General features: G+C 56.1%; 1 protein-coding gene and 2 long non-coding RNA genes across 3 annotated transcripts; 2 read left to right on the top strand and 1 right to left on the bottom strand.

The window, feature by feature from the left end:
* Positions 1–1,268: 1,268 nt before the first annotated feature.
* Positions 1,269–4,224, top strand: LOC138415453 (uncharacterized). The gene is made up of 3 exons (XR_011247256.1): positions 1,269–2,584; positions 2,680–2,767; positions 3,156–4,224. It is a non-coding gene; the product is annotated as an uncharacterized lncRNA (long non-coding RNA).
* A 685-nt stretch (positions 4,225–4,909) lies between these two features.
* Positions 4,910–14,659, bottom strand: CACNG1 (calcium voltage-gated channel auxiliary subunit gamma 1). Its single transcript, XM_069544083.1, has 4 exons — positions 13,993–14,659; positions 8,644–8,718; positions 5,800–5,937; positions 4,910–5,572 (listed from the first exon to the last, which is right to left on the bottom strand). Exons 1-4 carry the CDS (start codon positions 14,222–14,224, stop codon positions 5,346–5,348), a joined length of 672 nt encoding a protein of 223 aa, XP_069400184.1. The 5' UTR covers positions 14,225–14,659; the 3' UTR covers positions 4,910–5,345.
* On the top strand, positions 5,469–7,846 carry LOC138415454 (uncharacterized). The gene is made up of 2 exons (XR_011247257.1): positions 5,469–6,055; positions 6,155–7,846. It is a non-coding gene; the product is annotated as an uncharacterized lncRNA (long non-coding RNA).
* Positions 14,660–14,868: the final 209 nt, after the last annotated feature.

Here is a 14,868-nt window from a genome sequence, read left to right as displayed (position 1 = left end):
CTCCCCTCCCCACGGATGCCCTTTGCCAGTGAAGTGCAGCCAGACGCCGCCTGCGGTCGGCAGCCATGGCCCGGGGCGCAGCCACATCTCCGCCCGCTCCCCCAGCAATGACACAGCTTTGACAGCCAACAGCGTCTTCTGTCTTCCCAGGTGTCGCTGTTGGAACCCTTGATGTGACGGCTTCACCATGGTTACGTCAACTTTGATGGATGCTGCCTACCTTAGCATCTCCTGGTCTGTAGGCTTAAACCTACCATACAGACTTTTGGAAAGTGATGAAGTTCACCTTGGTTTGAAGCTCTGATGGATTTCAAATCCATCAGAGCTGCAGCTTGCCAAGTCTGTGGTGTTAGCCCACTCTTTGCTCATTAAAGCGGATGCTCTGCAAACTGATTTAAACCTTTATTTTGGGAGACCATGGGGCTAATTCCTGAGGAGAGAGGACACTAGTGTGACGATGGGGTGAACCAGCCAAGGCTCTGGAAGGTGGGCTTGGCTGGCTGGTCACGTGGCTTGCCCTCTGGGACCCATGTTTGCTGTGTTGCCCACTAGTTGGACAGAAATGTAATCTGAGGCATCTCTGACAAGCCCTCTAGACACGAGCAGAAGCCAAAAGGGAAGGGCCTGAAGTCCGGTGCTCGGGGGCTTGTCCCTGGGCCTGCTCTTCAGACACACCTGCTGTTAGATCTGTTGGCTTGGAATCCAGACAGGCCCGTGTTCCTAGAAACTGAGCAGAAGTGGGCGCTCTTGGCTGAGTGTCCTCTTCAAAGTGTTGAGGAGCTAGCCCTCTTTTAACTTGGCGATTGGGCATAAAGCGAGCGGTGCGACCTGGGACCAAAGTAACAGGGAAGTGCTGGCAGGTGGTAAGCGATCAGGCTTTACCGGACAGATCAGCGCTCCTCCCTGCAACCCTGCAGGCCAGCGGCTCCCAACCTTTTGGGCACCACGGACCTTTTTGGCCTCCAAGGACTGGGTGGGAGGGGGTGGCTTCTGGGTGATCACATTTATTGTGCTCTTTATTATTATTATATCAACTCCATCTCAGATCATCAGACACTGGGTCCCGGAGGTTGGGGACCCTGCTATAGACCTTCTAAGACCTAGATCATTCCTGCTGGTTGTGCTAAAGAGTGGAAGAGACGGCATTTTGAAAAAAAAAAAAAATTGTGCTCTAGTGTCATTAAAGGTAGTTTTGAATCATCCAGCAAAGGCCTTGTAGAAATCTATCTGTTCCTTTTTTGCTTTTAATTGAAGCTGTGTCGTTTCAGGTGTTCAGCAGAAACCTGTCTGTTCTTAAAGGCTGCCGGCTGACATGTTCCAGCTGAGAAAACCCGTTTCATCCAGGCCCGCAGCCGCGAGCTCCGCTGTGGCGGATGCAGGGGCCCAGGCCCAGCACAGGACAAGCCACAGGGCTGTGGGCCCCCGAGGGCATGGCCCAGGTCCCCAGTGAGCTCTGCTGCTACTGCTTCTCTGGGGCATCCCTACGCTCTCCTCTCTGCTCTCTTCTAGCTCACACACCTGTCTGATGGCCCAGTGCAGCCTGCGGGCACTGTGAGGAGCATCTGACTGGGTGGGGAAGGTTCTAGCTGCCAGGGTGACTCAGGAAAATATCACCAAGCAAGGCAGGCGCAGGGAACCACGCAGAACAGGGTAGGAACTGGGAATATGAGCCCAGTATCAAGGGCACACAAGGAAGAAAGCATGGATTTTGCACAGAGGGGTTAGAGGCACGTCCACACTGGGTCCTGGGGAGTAAGGACTCCAGCAGCTTCTGAAAGGGGGCAGACCTCCTGCGGCCAAGGAACCTCAATTACACAGTACTTGGCTTGATTTTAAAGTCACTGACTATATTGGACTCTAGGTCATGAGGGGTAGGTCCATAACTCATCCCTGGTTTTGAAGCAGGTCCTGTCCTGGCTCAGCACGGGGGCTGTAGTCAGGGGATGAGACAGGACAATGGTCTCCAAAGACGTCCACATCTTGACTGGGGGAACCATACTTTGTATGGAAAAGGGACGCTGCACACATGACTGAGCCAAGGGCCTTGGTGTGGCGGGGGGTGGGGGGCTTAGCTTGGATGGTCCGGATGGACGCAGTGTGAGCAGAGGTCCTTTCAAGAGGGAGCTGTGAGGCGGGAAGCAGAGACGGATAGGGGAGCACAGCACCTCCTCTCCGCTGCAGCGCATTCCTTTACCTTCATCACACACCGCTTCCTCTCTCGAACCTTCCCTGGCCATTCGTAAGAAAAGCAACGGAAATGTCATTTTAAGGCTTTGCACCTGGGGCTGGAAGTGGGGCCAGGACGAAGAAAGGACCAGACCGAAGTGTGTCCCCCGGAGCTCGTGCCGTCCTGGGGCCACAGGCCGGCGTGAGCCAGTCCGCACCCCGCAGACCGCCACTTCGGGCTTGAGAAGCCGTCCAACTCCTTGGAGAAGGTGGGAGGAAAACGACGCTTCTTCCAGCCAGGCGTCCCGGTCCTCTGCAGAGCTCACTTCACTTCTGCGACACCCACAGAGCGTGGCTCTGCGTTCCGGGAATCGGTGTCTCTGCTAAGGGCTCACACCTGGCTTTCTGGAGCCGGCAGGTAGGACCTCCTGGTCTCAGTGACTGGGGGCCGCCTCTCGCTGAGGTGGGGGCAGCCTTGGCGTCGGCTCCTTTTCTATTTTTCCTTCCCATTAGGTGCAGCGGCTTGTACGTTGCCACCTCCCTGCCTCTGGGACGTATCCGGACTGTATCCCTATTTATCCGAAGTTGCTCAGCCCGTGAGGTACATGCTGGGTCACCCCTTTACTGAACACGCGGCATGGATGGGCTTCCGACAGTCTCGGGGTGGGGCGTGGCGTGGCGTGGCAGGGGCGTGGCGTGGCCGTGTGCGGGGCGGGGCGGGGCGGGGCGTGGCAGGGGCGTGGCGTGGCCGTGTGCGGGGCGGGGCGGGGCGGGGCGTGGCAGGGGCGTGGCGTGGCCGTGTGCGGGGCGGGGTGGGGCGTGGCAGGGGCGTGGCGTGGCGGGGGCGTGGCGTGGCGGGGCGTGGCGGGGCGAGCTGTTTACATCAGTGACTTGGGTATTGTTCTGAGCTCCTGAAGCTCAGAGCTGAGGACCTCAGACTGTGGCTGCAAACACCTCCCCCGAACCTGTGTTTCTCTCTGTTCTACCAGGACTGCTCTGTGGGTGAAAACAGAGGCAGGCTTAAAGCCAAATCGGCAAGCATCTCCAGGAGGCTGGGCTTTCACATTCAGGCCAGAAACTCGTCAGGAGCAAAGCCCCAGGAAGACAAACCAGCGCTGATTAGCGACGTGAGGCAGACATGGAGGAGCAAATACTTCGCTCTCACTCGTATGAGGCACCTGAACAGTCAAGTTCACAGAGACGGAAAGTGTACGGTTGGAGGGGTAGGGGACGGGGAGTCGTTTAAAGGGGGCAGAGCTTCTGTTTGGCAAGATGTAAAGAGCCATGGACAGAGGGTAACATGGCGGAGCTGGACACGTAGAAATAATTAAGGTGGTAAATTTCATGCTGTGCATATTTTCCCACATTTTAAAAAAGATCTCACATTTAAATGTTATTTATCCGACTGAGTTGCTAGTCCTGGCTCTGCCACCTCCCTTACCTCGTGGGATCTGATCTTTAAAAGTTAAGAAAGTGAACACGTTATGGAACCTCAAGGTTTGACGACTGTTCAGTTCACACCAGTCCCGTGGGAACTAGAGTCTAGTGGGAACCAGAGTCTCACGGGCCAGACTCCAGCCCGGCGCCCCCAGCCCTCTCTGTACTCACCGTTGGCCTTGAAAGATGCAAACACACACTACCGTAGTTTCTAACCGCTCAAGGCCACATCCTTAGGATGACCCCAGCCCCCCTTAAACTGTCTGCCTGAGAAAACTCAAGGCTGCCTCAAGACTCTGCTGTTTGTCCAGCCAAAACCTGCCACAGGCCCTGGTCTCCCAGCCTCTGTGTGAGGGTCGGCACCTAACTGGATCACCTCCTGTTAGCCAACCCAGATGGGTTCCCAGGCCCACCCCCTTCCACCCCTGGGCAGCCCTTTGCTTCTCTAACTCTACAGAGCCTACCCGCCCTAGAAGACTGCTGACCGCCTCTGGGCATACAGTCGGGGTTCTGTTCCTGCTGCAATAGTGCATTGCTGATTAGAATCTGTTCTAACCACTGTATCTGTGGCTTTGTTTATCTCTGGCAATTCTGATAAAACTTTATTTATGGACACTGAAATCTGAATTTCATGAAATTTTCACATCATGAAATCTTTTTCCTCTTGGATGTTTCTTAACCATTTAAAACTATAAAAACCATTCTTGGCAAGCGACGGGCCCCAGATTGACCCTCAGCTGGTAGTTTGCTGACCCATCCCTGCAAAAGGGGCTGGCCACGGCCTCTGGAACAGATCAAGGTAAGGGACACGGGGTCCTTTCTGCTCACCAGTCTGGCTTTCCATCCCCAAGAGCTGGCTGAATGCAGGGGATTCAAAGGCAGAAGAGTGTACATTGTGACACTCTACGTGGCCCTTCATGTCTAGCTGCTAAGCCCGGCTACCTAATTCTCTGCCACAAAAATCCAGCGTCTGAAACCAGACCCTGGAGGCCAGGCGGCTGGAGCCCTGTGTCAGCACTGGGATGCCTCTGGCACTGGGAGCTCTGGAAATAACGCTCCTTGTTTTTCACGCTCTTGCCAATTCAGATGGCCTTTGGTTTCTCCTGAAGACAACCCAGGGCCCAGAGTTAGAAATTGGAATTCAGAGCCTCTAAGTGTCGCCAGTAAATAGACCCTCTGTCCCCGTGTCCCCACAGAAGTCCTCACCATCCCCAGGGCCTATGCCTTCATTTCTCCTCTGGGTCAAGGGGGCCCTTGGGCTGTGTGGTCAGGAAACCAAGCGATCTCTATGCAAGGCCAAGGAAAGGCATGTTTCAAAGAGTTTTTATTTCAAATCGCCGTCAGACTAGTTAAAAAGTGCTTGTTGGATCTGCCAGAAGCGAAGGAGAGGATGTCGGATGACAAGGAAGCAGCGAGGCGCTGGGGGCTCGAACAGCTGAGCACCCAGGTCGGCGGGTGAGCCGCGGAGGAACCTCGGGGAGGCCGGTCGAGGACCCCCGAGGACCCCAGCACTGGCCGCCCCGCCCACCCCCCTCCCCCGGCCGCCCGGGCCGAGTCCACTGGTCGGGCGGGCGCGCCGCGTGTCCACTGACCGGCCCCGGAGAAGCACCATGTGTCACTGGCTGGCCCTGGAGAAGCGCCGTGCAGTGTGCGCGCAATGGGGTCGCGGAGAAGTCACGCCGCCCCCTCCGGCCCGTCCCAGGTTCAGCCTCCCAAGGCGGGCCCCACGCCCGGGCCCAGGACTAGTGCTCGGGCTCGGCGTCCATGCAGGACTCCCAGGGGTCGCGGGGCATCCGTGGCAGAGCGAGGAGCAGCAGCGCGAGGCCGCCGACCAGGAGCAGAGCTGCGGCGACGCAGGCGCAGACGAAGGACCAGGCGAGCGAGTGCGCGATCCAGGCCGTGTGCTCGCTGTCGACCATGCGCCGCACCGACTGCCGCAGGACCTCCGCTGACACTGAGAGGCAGAGGCCTGCGGGCACAGCTGGGCTCAGGCTGCGGGCCTTGAGGGGCGGACCCGGGGCGGGGGCTGCGGGGGTGCGGGAGGACCGGGGGGAAGGTGAGGGCGGGGGTCAGGTGGGGGAGTGGGGGTGCGGCGGGGTCACGGGGGCATGGGGAGCAGGGGCGCGGAGCCCGGCCCTGTCCAAACCCAGCCCCTACCCCGGCGGGCTGGGGAGAGGGCCGGGAGCCCCATCCTACCCGCGAAGATGTAGAACATAGCGGCCGGCCTCAACAGGTAGTCCCGCTTCTTCCGGAAGGACAGGAGCGCGCAGAGGGTGCCCACGATGATGAAGGCCAGGCTGAAGATGGCGATGGCGGCGGCTGAGATGCTGTACTCTGCGGCACAAGAGTGTGGGGACGCCGGGGCCTCAGGAGGGGCTCGGCGACCCCTCACTTGTTGTGCTTGCCCCCCAGGTTAGCGACTGCTCCGCATTCTGTCGTCCCCGTTTCCCAGGTGAGAACACTGAGGGCCAGAGATGAAATCATTCCTTCCGAGTGGCACATGAGAAAGGGATGGGGCCAGGATGTCCACACGACCTAATTCCTTCTCCAGGTCGTCCAGGCACCAAAATGAAGGTCCTCCTTCCAGGGGCACAGGCCTCAGAAGGTAGTGGGAGATTTGTGGCTGGAGACCTGTCTGGAGCCAAAACCTCCCTCCCAGAGTCAGGGCTGAAGGCGACACCCAGGCTCAGGGTGGTGTGTCCTGGGACTGACAAGCCCCCTCTGGAAGGCTGACAGAGTGTGGCTTGTTGCTGGGAGCCAGCGTGAGGAGCTCCGCCCATGGCAAAGGTCATGAGGAAGGAGGCTTGGCATATGCAAAGGTGTGATCAAGCCTCAGGAAACACCCTGTTCCCGAGCATCTAACCCCAAAACCAGAGTCTGTTTTATGCTCTCACCTACACCTCTGACTTTGCGGGGGCTCTCCCCCATAGCCGTTTCTCTCGGAGAAGGAGTAAACGTGCAGCTCCAAAGCAATAGAAATTCCTGGGCGTGACAAGAGTGTTTCAGCTTACGGACTCCTCTGAAGGTTATCTAGCCCACCTGTATAGGTTCGTCCGGCCACATGTGATTGTTTACAGCCTCCCAATCTGAGAGGCACGAGATGTTTTAGACTTACTAAAGGCAAATTCTTTTGGGGAGTTGGAAATTATTAGTATAGTGGGTTGGTTAAGAATTATATTGGTGAAAGGTTCTTCATTTGTTGTGTCAATAATTGCTGCTAATTCCCTGCTCTGGGTGGGACAAAGATGTCTCAGGTCAAACCACTCTGCTGACAGACTAGCTTGTGTGACAGGATTATCCATACTCCTGCCACATGATTGTTTACTACCTCTTAACCATAAACAGCACAGAGAGTTTTGGAGTATTTTGAGAGTCTTAATTAGCATAGGGCTTTTTCTTCTTGAGTCAATGATTGCCGCCAGGCCTCCATATCCTTAGGCACCTGGGAATATATTAATCAATATATTTGGACTATAGAAAAGGAAATATAGTAGTTTTTGATGTTAGCAATACTAGACTTTTTAAGTTAATGGATTTTCTCTTTTGTAATAGATCACTGTGCTTTGTTATAAATCACTGTGTCCTTGCTACGTAAAAATGCAACTTTATCATATCTTAAGACTAAATAGATCTTAAGGGGAGCATTGGTGAAAGGATTTTCATTTGTTGGGCTGATGTTTGCTGCTAAATCTCCATGTTCCCTACCCTTATAATGAATATAACTAACATATAGGAGAAATAAGTATTAACCTTTAAGCATATAGGAGAAATAATACTTATTTCTAAGACTAATCATGTTAACCTTGGGTTAAATAAATTCCTTTCTTGATTGTAACTCACTACACCCTCACCCTATAGGAATGTAACTTTATTTGGAGGGTGGTGCCTGGTTTAAGAAAAAACACCCTTGGAAAAAATAAGTTTTTTGGTTATCAGAAAGAAAGGATCATAGAATGTCAGCGGGTCTCATGGCCAGAAGATGATGTAATATTCCTAAGACCTTTTTTTTACATTTATGTGAAGCACCTGATTTTGATAAAGGTCAGGACTGCTGACCACCACGTGACTCTGTATTTATCCCTATGTGTAACAAAAGGTATATAAGCAAACCCAAAAATAAAGAAATCGGACCAGTTTCTGGAAAGACTGATTCCCCCGTGTCATTTCTTTCTCGCTCCCCGTTTTCCTGGCTGAATTCCCATCTGAAATGTGGGTACTCACCAAGCCTGCTAATTCTGCCTGGGCTTCTGAGATCAGACTGGGGAGGCCTCAGTGCCTCCTCTCCTTTGGGAGAATGGAAAGACGCCTGTGGCCTACATAGGTGGTGACTGGTATTCCATGTAAACCAGTTGTTCAGCCTCTTTTCTCCACTAATTCTCCTACTACACTATCTGTTTCTAATCTCCCTCTATATCTGTAATTAAATAAGTTTTTTCCAGGACGCCGACTCCATCCCCACCTTCGAATCACCCTGGATCCACTGGGGCTGGACCCTGGCAGCTTGTTACAGAGCTCGGTGCGGGAAAGGATCTGTGTGTGTGCCAGTGTGCGCCTGGGTGTGCAGATGTGTGCCTGTGTGTGCATGCATGTGTGTCTTGGTGTGCACGTGTGTGCATGTGTCTGGGTGTGCATTGTGTGCATGTGTGTGTTGGGGTGTGTATGCATGTGTGTCTGGGTATGCGTGCGCGTGTGTCGGTGTGTGTGCGTGTGGGTGTGCGTGTGTGCGTGTGTGTGCCTGTGTGTCTGGGTGTGCATGTGTGCATGTGTGTCTGGGTGTGCATGTGTGCATATGTATGCGTGTGCGTGCCTGGGCATGCGTGTGTGTGCGTGGGAGCCCTGATGCAGAGGCCTGAAGCACCTGGAGGTGGGAGCTGCTGTTTCTGGGCGCAGAGGTAGGCCCGGCTGCCACTGACAAACTTCAGGAGGGGCTGCTTGTCATCAAGCAGGAGACTGGGGCTTTCATGCCAGGGATTTTCCAGCTCAGCAGGGAGTGGTGGAATCCACTTTTCCTCCTCTTCCCTACCCTCCGCCCAGGCTCACCTTTCTGAGTAGTGACTTCGAAGATCTCCGAGCTCTCGCCTGGATTAAAATGCCTGAAGTAGGAACAGTTTTTCTCTGCAAAGGAGGAGACAGTTGAGAGAAAGGGCTGCAGCTGGGGCGGGAGCTGGCAAGGAGGGGGCGGGCCAGTCCCCCCCGGGGCTTCTGGCTTGCTCTCTGCTCTCTAAACCCTGACTCTGGGCCAAAACAAGCATCTTTCTTCCACCCTTAGACCAAAAGTTTGGTGGGAAATGGGCTGCATAAGAGCCTGCGGATCTTCAGGGAGCTGAGGCTGACTCAGTCCAGGCGCAGACCGCTGGGTACTGAGCCCATTTGGCAGATGGGGTAACTGAGGCCTAGAGTTCAAGTCTGTTCGGGACTGCGGGACACGGTCAATCAGGGCCAGACAGTGGTCCTCGGTTGGGGCTGATTCTGCCCCCAGGGGACCCTGGGCAGTGTCTGGAGACATTTCTGTGTCCCAGCTGGGCAGACGGCTATGGGCACCTGGGGGGTAGTGGCCTGGGATGTGCAGTGCACAGAACTACCAGCCCTCAGATGCCAGAGGCGCTGGGGTTGCCAGACCCAGGATCACATACCACCCAGGGCTGGTTTCCAGTCAGCATCCAGGCCCATCCTGAGGCACTGGGTGTGACCTGAGAAACAAAGTCTTTTTCAAGAACTTTCCAGGAGATTCTGATGTTCAGCCAGGTTTAGAAACCTGGCTCCACGCCCCTTAAAATGCTGCCCGAAGGGCTTTGCTGAGTGGGCCATTGTGTGGACCTGGATGAAGGGCCATGTGTGACCACGACCTCACACATTAGACCCTCCATGCCCGTGAGCATGGAGGCAGCACAGCCGGGACCTCCTCGGTGAGCTGCTCGGCCCGCTTGAGGAGCGCCGGGAAAGCCATGGGAAGCGTGGGTTAGCCGCAGGGCCCAAAATCTGGATTTGGCAGGGGGCAGAGGAGGAACTCCGGAGAAGGCAATGGCACCCCACTCCAGTGCTCTCGCCTGGAAAATCCCACGGACAGAGGAGCCTGGTAGGTTGCAGGCCATCCGGTTGCTAAGAATCGAGCACGACTGAACAACTTCACTTTCACTTTTCACTTTTATGCATTGGAGAAGGAAATGGCAACCCACTCCAGTGTTTTTGCCTGGAGAATCCCAGGGACCGGGGAGCCTGGTGGGCTGCTGCCTATGTGGTCACACAGAGTCGGACACGACTGAAGCGACTTAGCCACAGCAGCAGTAGAGGAGGAACTCAGAACAAAGAAATTCACACTGATTTTCAATGTAACGTCTCCTCCATTTTTCCCTTTTAATCTCTCTTACAACTAGATATACGGTACAATTAAAGGACCATTGCTTATTGCATAGTTTAATGTTCTTTACTGATGATTTAGGAAGCAGATGAATGGGTTACGTTATATTATTTTGTTTCTTAAAAAACTAAACCACGTTGCTTTTTATTTGTGTGAGGCACTGTATGGACTCGTTTTTCCTGTGTCTCCTTGAGCCTCAGTGGGAAGCTCTCTGCTCTGGGTTCAGATGCGTCTGCTTTGCGTCTGCATTTTGTTTTTATCTTCAGGCCACAGTTCATGTTCGCCAGGTGTTTGGTGCCTCATTTCTTTTGGAAAAAAGCCTGCAGCCAAAGTCGTAGCTTTCACTGGGGCCCAGGCTTCCGTCTGCCTGAGATGATCATCTCCCACTGAGATCTCTGGCCTCTGACCCCCAGCGTCAGGGTTACTGCTGCTCCGCAGTGGAGGAAGAGAATGGCCCCGGGAGATGGAGCCTGGTTTAGCAGCAGCAAATGTTCCATGAAGTAAACAGCCTTTTCTTTGAGCTTCTATATTTAAATCACTCTCCTTTTGAGCTGAGTTACCTGGGGTGTGTGGCTGCCGCTGGTGACGTCAGGTGCTTCTGGTGCTGTTTCCAAGCATGACGGAGCTCTCTCGCGTGTGTCAGGCTATCAGTTGTGGCAGCCCTGCCCTACTGGCTCGTGCGAGCTAATGGGTCCCCCAGAGTCTCCCTCTGGACAGAGGAATAATTTGTCTCACTCTTTAAGGGCCAACTTTGGTTGCTTTTGAAAACCCTCTGAAGGGAATTGACTGAATTCAAGCGTGTCTCACGATTGGGTGCCTCCCTGACAATTTGCAGACCCTGAGTTAGAAGCCTTCAGCATGAGTGGCCTGGACGTAAGGCAGGCACGTCCATGTTGCAAAGGTCCTCTTGCTCAGGTGGCAGTTGGGGTGTCAGCACTCCCAGACCAGCACCAGCCTCTGCGGAAGCCAGTCTGCAGATTGTGCGGGGACAAGTACAGGCACCCCCCCCCCACACACACACACACACACACTAAGCGCTCCGACAGGTTGGCTGGGGGGCTCCCGCTCTGGGCGTCCGGAGGTCCCAGTTCCCTTCCTCCGTGGAGGTCTTCGGGCGAGCAGATGAGCCCTCCCGCCCATCGCCTCTCCTGACTCAGTAGTTGAGGGTGACTGGCGTCCCCTGTGCCGAACCAGGAGAAGCACCGCTGCAGGGCCCTGTGGATGCCCATCGGAGACCGCAGCCCCTTCGTGTCTTGTAATCTTTTAAAATTTAAAAACTTGACATTTTAAACAATGTAACTTCGGAAATTAGATATCCATTCTTCCCCAGGGTTTGTTTCTATGGCTGTTTGTTATTGTTGCTTGTTAAAGTTCATTTCTAAATTAAATATGTGAAGTCTGTGTTCATGTAAGGCCACGGAAATCTCTGCTCAGTTAGTTTGGTGGTCTCACAGACATTTCCTAGAATGCTTGGAAGCCATGCCCCTCCCAGTCTTTGCTGAGGAGCTCCGTGCCAGCAGACAGCCGAGCACTCCGCGAAGTGGCCTCCGCCGCTGCCTTAGCCTCTTTCTCCCTTCCTCTTCCCCTCCTCTCCTTCTCCGTCTCTCTCTCCCTTCCTCGTGCTGTCTCCCTCCTTCTCTCTTTCTCTCTCTTTCTTCACACAGCTCTACGTAAGCCAGAGGTGAGAGCTTATGGCCTTCTCAGATCTTCCCTGTGCACACTTGTTGCTCTGTGGACCCTCGTGGCCTCCTAAATTCCCAGGAATATGTTGGGGCTTTTCAAAGCCACCTATCTTGTTCTGCAGTTTTCTGGTGAGCCTATTGTTTGCTCTGTTATCTGCTTCCGTAGGCAGTTAGGATATTAAACAACTGTCTCTAATTGTTTCTGACAAATGCCTCCTGGGTAAAAGACTGCTTCCACGGGATGAGCTCAGAGTCAGGTCAAATAAAGGCAGCCTTGCAAAGGCGAGCTTCTAGGGAACCACCAGACAGATCAGATAATGACACCACTCTGGGAGTGAGGCCTTGAAAGGGGTCCAGCCCTAGTCTGCCCCTTCTGGTGGCTTCCAGGCAGCTGGCTTCACTCTGATGGCAGGCTGTTGTTTTTTGAGCCTGTGACGCAGTCAGGAAGGAAAGAACTGGAATAGCAGCTTAAAAAGACACCACAGACCTCATTGTTCAACTGGGATTCACTCCTCTTTCTTGAATAAGCACTTGCTTATTGCTGCAAGACTGGTTAACTTCTAGAGTTCTGAAAAAGTTTATTCTGACCGTGTTAGCCAATGTTCTCATTGTTTTTATGGAGAAAATAAGTTTTGGAGGTTCTTACTCTGTCTTTTTTTCTGAGGTCACCCAAGGTTAACGTGTGTAATATATGTGTTTGGCAGACAGCGCTGTACTTGTAGATGTTGTTGGTAACTAATGAGAGAAGGCATATGAATTCTATTCCTCCCGGAAACAGTGATCCAGTGGAGCTCAGGCAGGATGGGTGCGGAAGGAAAACGATGTCCCCTTGCAGAGAAAGGAGAGGGGAGAAGGCAGGAGTGCACCTGGACAGCTCGTCCAGTGCTCACAGGCTTGGAAGGTGCGATTCACTCTGGACCAGGAGAAGGTGGCCTAGAGGTCGACTCAACTCAGGCTTGCGGCCGGGCCGAGCCGGCGCATCCCCTGTGGCCAGTCCGGTCACGTCCCACCAGCCGTCTCTCCTTGTACAGATTTCCCTCAGCACCCTGCTCATCTGCTCTGTAAATTCACCAGGCTTTAAAAGGCCAAGGACAGGTGGACCGTAACAATGCGATCCCATGCACAGTCCCTGGAGAATGTGCCCTGCCCAGGAGGGCTGGCGGGATGGTGCATCTGTTTATGGGTGTGCTCAGCAGTGGCTGCGGGGCGTGGGCATCTGGGCTACATGATACCCCTCGAGCACATGTCTGTGCCTGTGAGAGCCCTCAGGCTTGGGGCTTGCTGTGTCTTCCAGGTGTCCGGTGGGAGTGAGCAGGGCTGAGCTCTCCTGGGGTCGGCAGGGGGGAAGGGCGAGGAAGGCCAGGGGTGGAGGGGTGAGGTTTGGGCTCCTTCACCCCCCACAGAGACCGCAGGGTCTTCGGGACTTAGCAGTGCCTTTCTTGAAGGGCAGGGTTCAAGGAACACCCAGTCTGATAACAGACTAATTTGAAAACCAGGTGGGACCCTGCACTCACCCCGGTCACCGGCCACCTCGGGGTAACTTTGGAAGGAACGCTGGAGGGGACTTTGGGTTGCTGGGCCTGAGCCCGTGTGGCAAAGGAAGGCGCCGAGTCTGCGAGGGGCTTGTCAGCGCCCAGCCCTCTGGGGTGGTGGGCAGGGTCCGCACGGAGCCCAGACTCTGACGCGGGCCCCCGGGCTCCTTCCGCAGCGGGCCTCTGCCCACTGAGAATGTGGAGGCTCCACGCCTGCGGAGAGGCTGGCCACCCTCACACCAGGCGTTCCCCACAGAGCGCCTTCACGTGCGGTCGCGCAGCACTAGGAGGCTGAGGCAGGCATTTAAATCCCAGCGAAGGAAGCGTTTTCTGAGTCTGAAGGGGACCCGGTCGGGAGGAGGCGCAGGGCACACAGTCCTCGCACAAAGCGGTCCCGCCTCACGGGCGAGTCGCCGCTGGGTTCCCTCCTGCCGCCTTCACGAGGGGGAGCCCTGCACCCCCTTTTGCACAGGGCCCGGCTACCCTTGAGCGGCGTGTGGCCGCACTCCAGCCTGGAATGAACTCGCCCAGGCGGCCCTCCCACCTGAGGCCTGCGTTCGGCGGGGGCCGGGCGTCCAGGCTGAGCCGGCAGACCCGCGTTCTCTTTGCTGAGCCGCGGTCTGTCCGCCCATCCAGACCCCTGCCCCCTGCCCAGCCCCGAGCCCCAGCGCACGGACTAGCTGGAGACAGCGCCCGCACTCCGCAGCCCGGCTCCGCCCCGCCAGCGCCGCCCGGCCGGCCCACCGCCCCCGCCCAGGCGCGCTCGGGTCTCCGGAGCCCCGTCCTCCCACAGGGGCGGGCGGGGCGGGTACCTTACCCCCGGGCAGGGTGATGGGGCCGCAGCTCCTCTCCTTGTCGCCCACGAAGATTCGCTTCGTGCAGATCCGCCAGAGGCCGAAGTGGGCCGCCTCGCAGGTGGCGTTGTGGTGCTCCACGTGGGGGCTCAGCACGGCCCAGTGGTCCGTCACCACGGCCACCAGGGCCAGCACGATGCCCACCAGGATGCAGAGGAGGGCCACTCGGACCTTCAGGGCTTTGGTCGGGGACATGGTGGTCCCGGGGCAGTGGGCACCTGGGGTCTGTCGGCCGAGTCCTTTCGGGCCGGGGGCAGCTGGGCTGGGGCTGCGGGCAGTGGCTCCAGCCGGGGGTGGAAGCTAAGTTTAGCGTGCCGGGCTGAGCCAGGGTGGGCTGGCCGTGGGTGAGGCCACTGGACGGGCTCAGCAGCTGCCCAGGCGTGTCAGAGGCCTGAGGAAGCTTCTATTAATGAGCACCCCGGTGCCTCACCCAGGACGGCTGCTCCTTGGGTTTCAGGGCTGGCTTCCCTCCCCGGGGCCAGGAGCACACCAGGGTGGGGCAGGAGAGAAGGCTCAGGCCAGCTGCAGACTCGCCACCCTCAGAGCCCGGCTCAGGGGGCCTGAGCTGGGAGGGCGAGGGGCACAGGCCTGGCGCTACGGTGCCAGCCTCTTCCTGCTGGGGCTGAAGGAGGAGTGAGCTGCTGGGGGAGGGCACAGACCCAGGACACAGGCCTCTGTCCTCGCGTGGGAGCAGGTGAACGGGGCTCTGTCCTGGGGCCTGGGGGGCCCACCCGGGGCCTCTGGCGCCCACAGCCCAGGGGAGTACGCTCTAGACCTGAACCCCACACCCCAAGCCGCCCCAGGTTGCTCCTGCACTGTTTCCTTGTCAGTTCTCTCCC

This window comes from Ovis canadensis, chromosome 11 (assembly GCF_042477335.2).
Source record: "Ovis canadensis isolate MfBH-ARS-UI-01 breed Bighorn chromosome 11, ARS-UI_OviCan_v2, whole genome shotgun sequence".
Taxonomy (NCBI): domain Eukaryota; kingdom Metazoa; phylum Chordata; class Mammalia; order Artiodactyla; family Bovidae; genus Ovis; species Ovis canadensis.
Note: the sequence above shows the minus strand (reverse complement) of the source record. Positions and strands in the feature narration are given on the sequence as shown.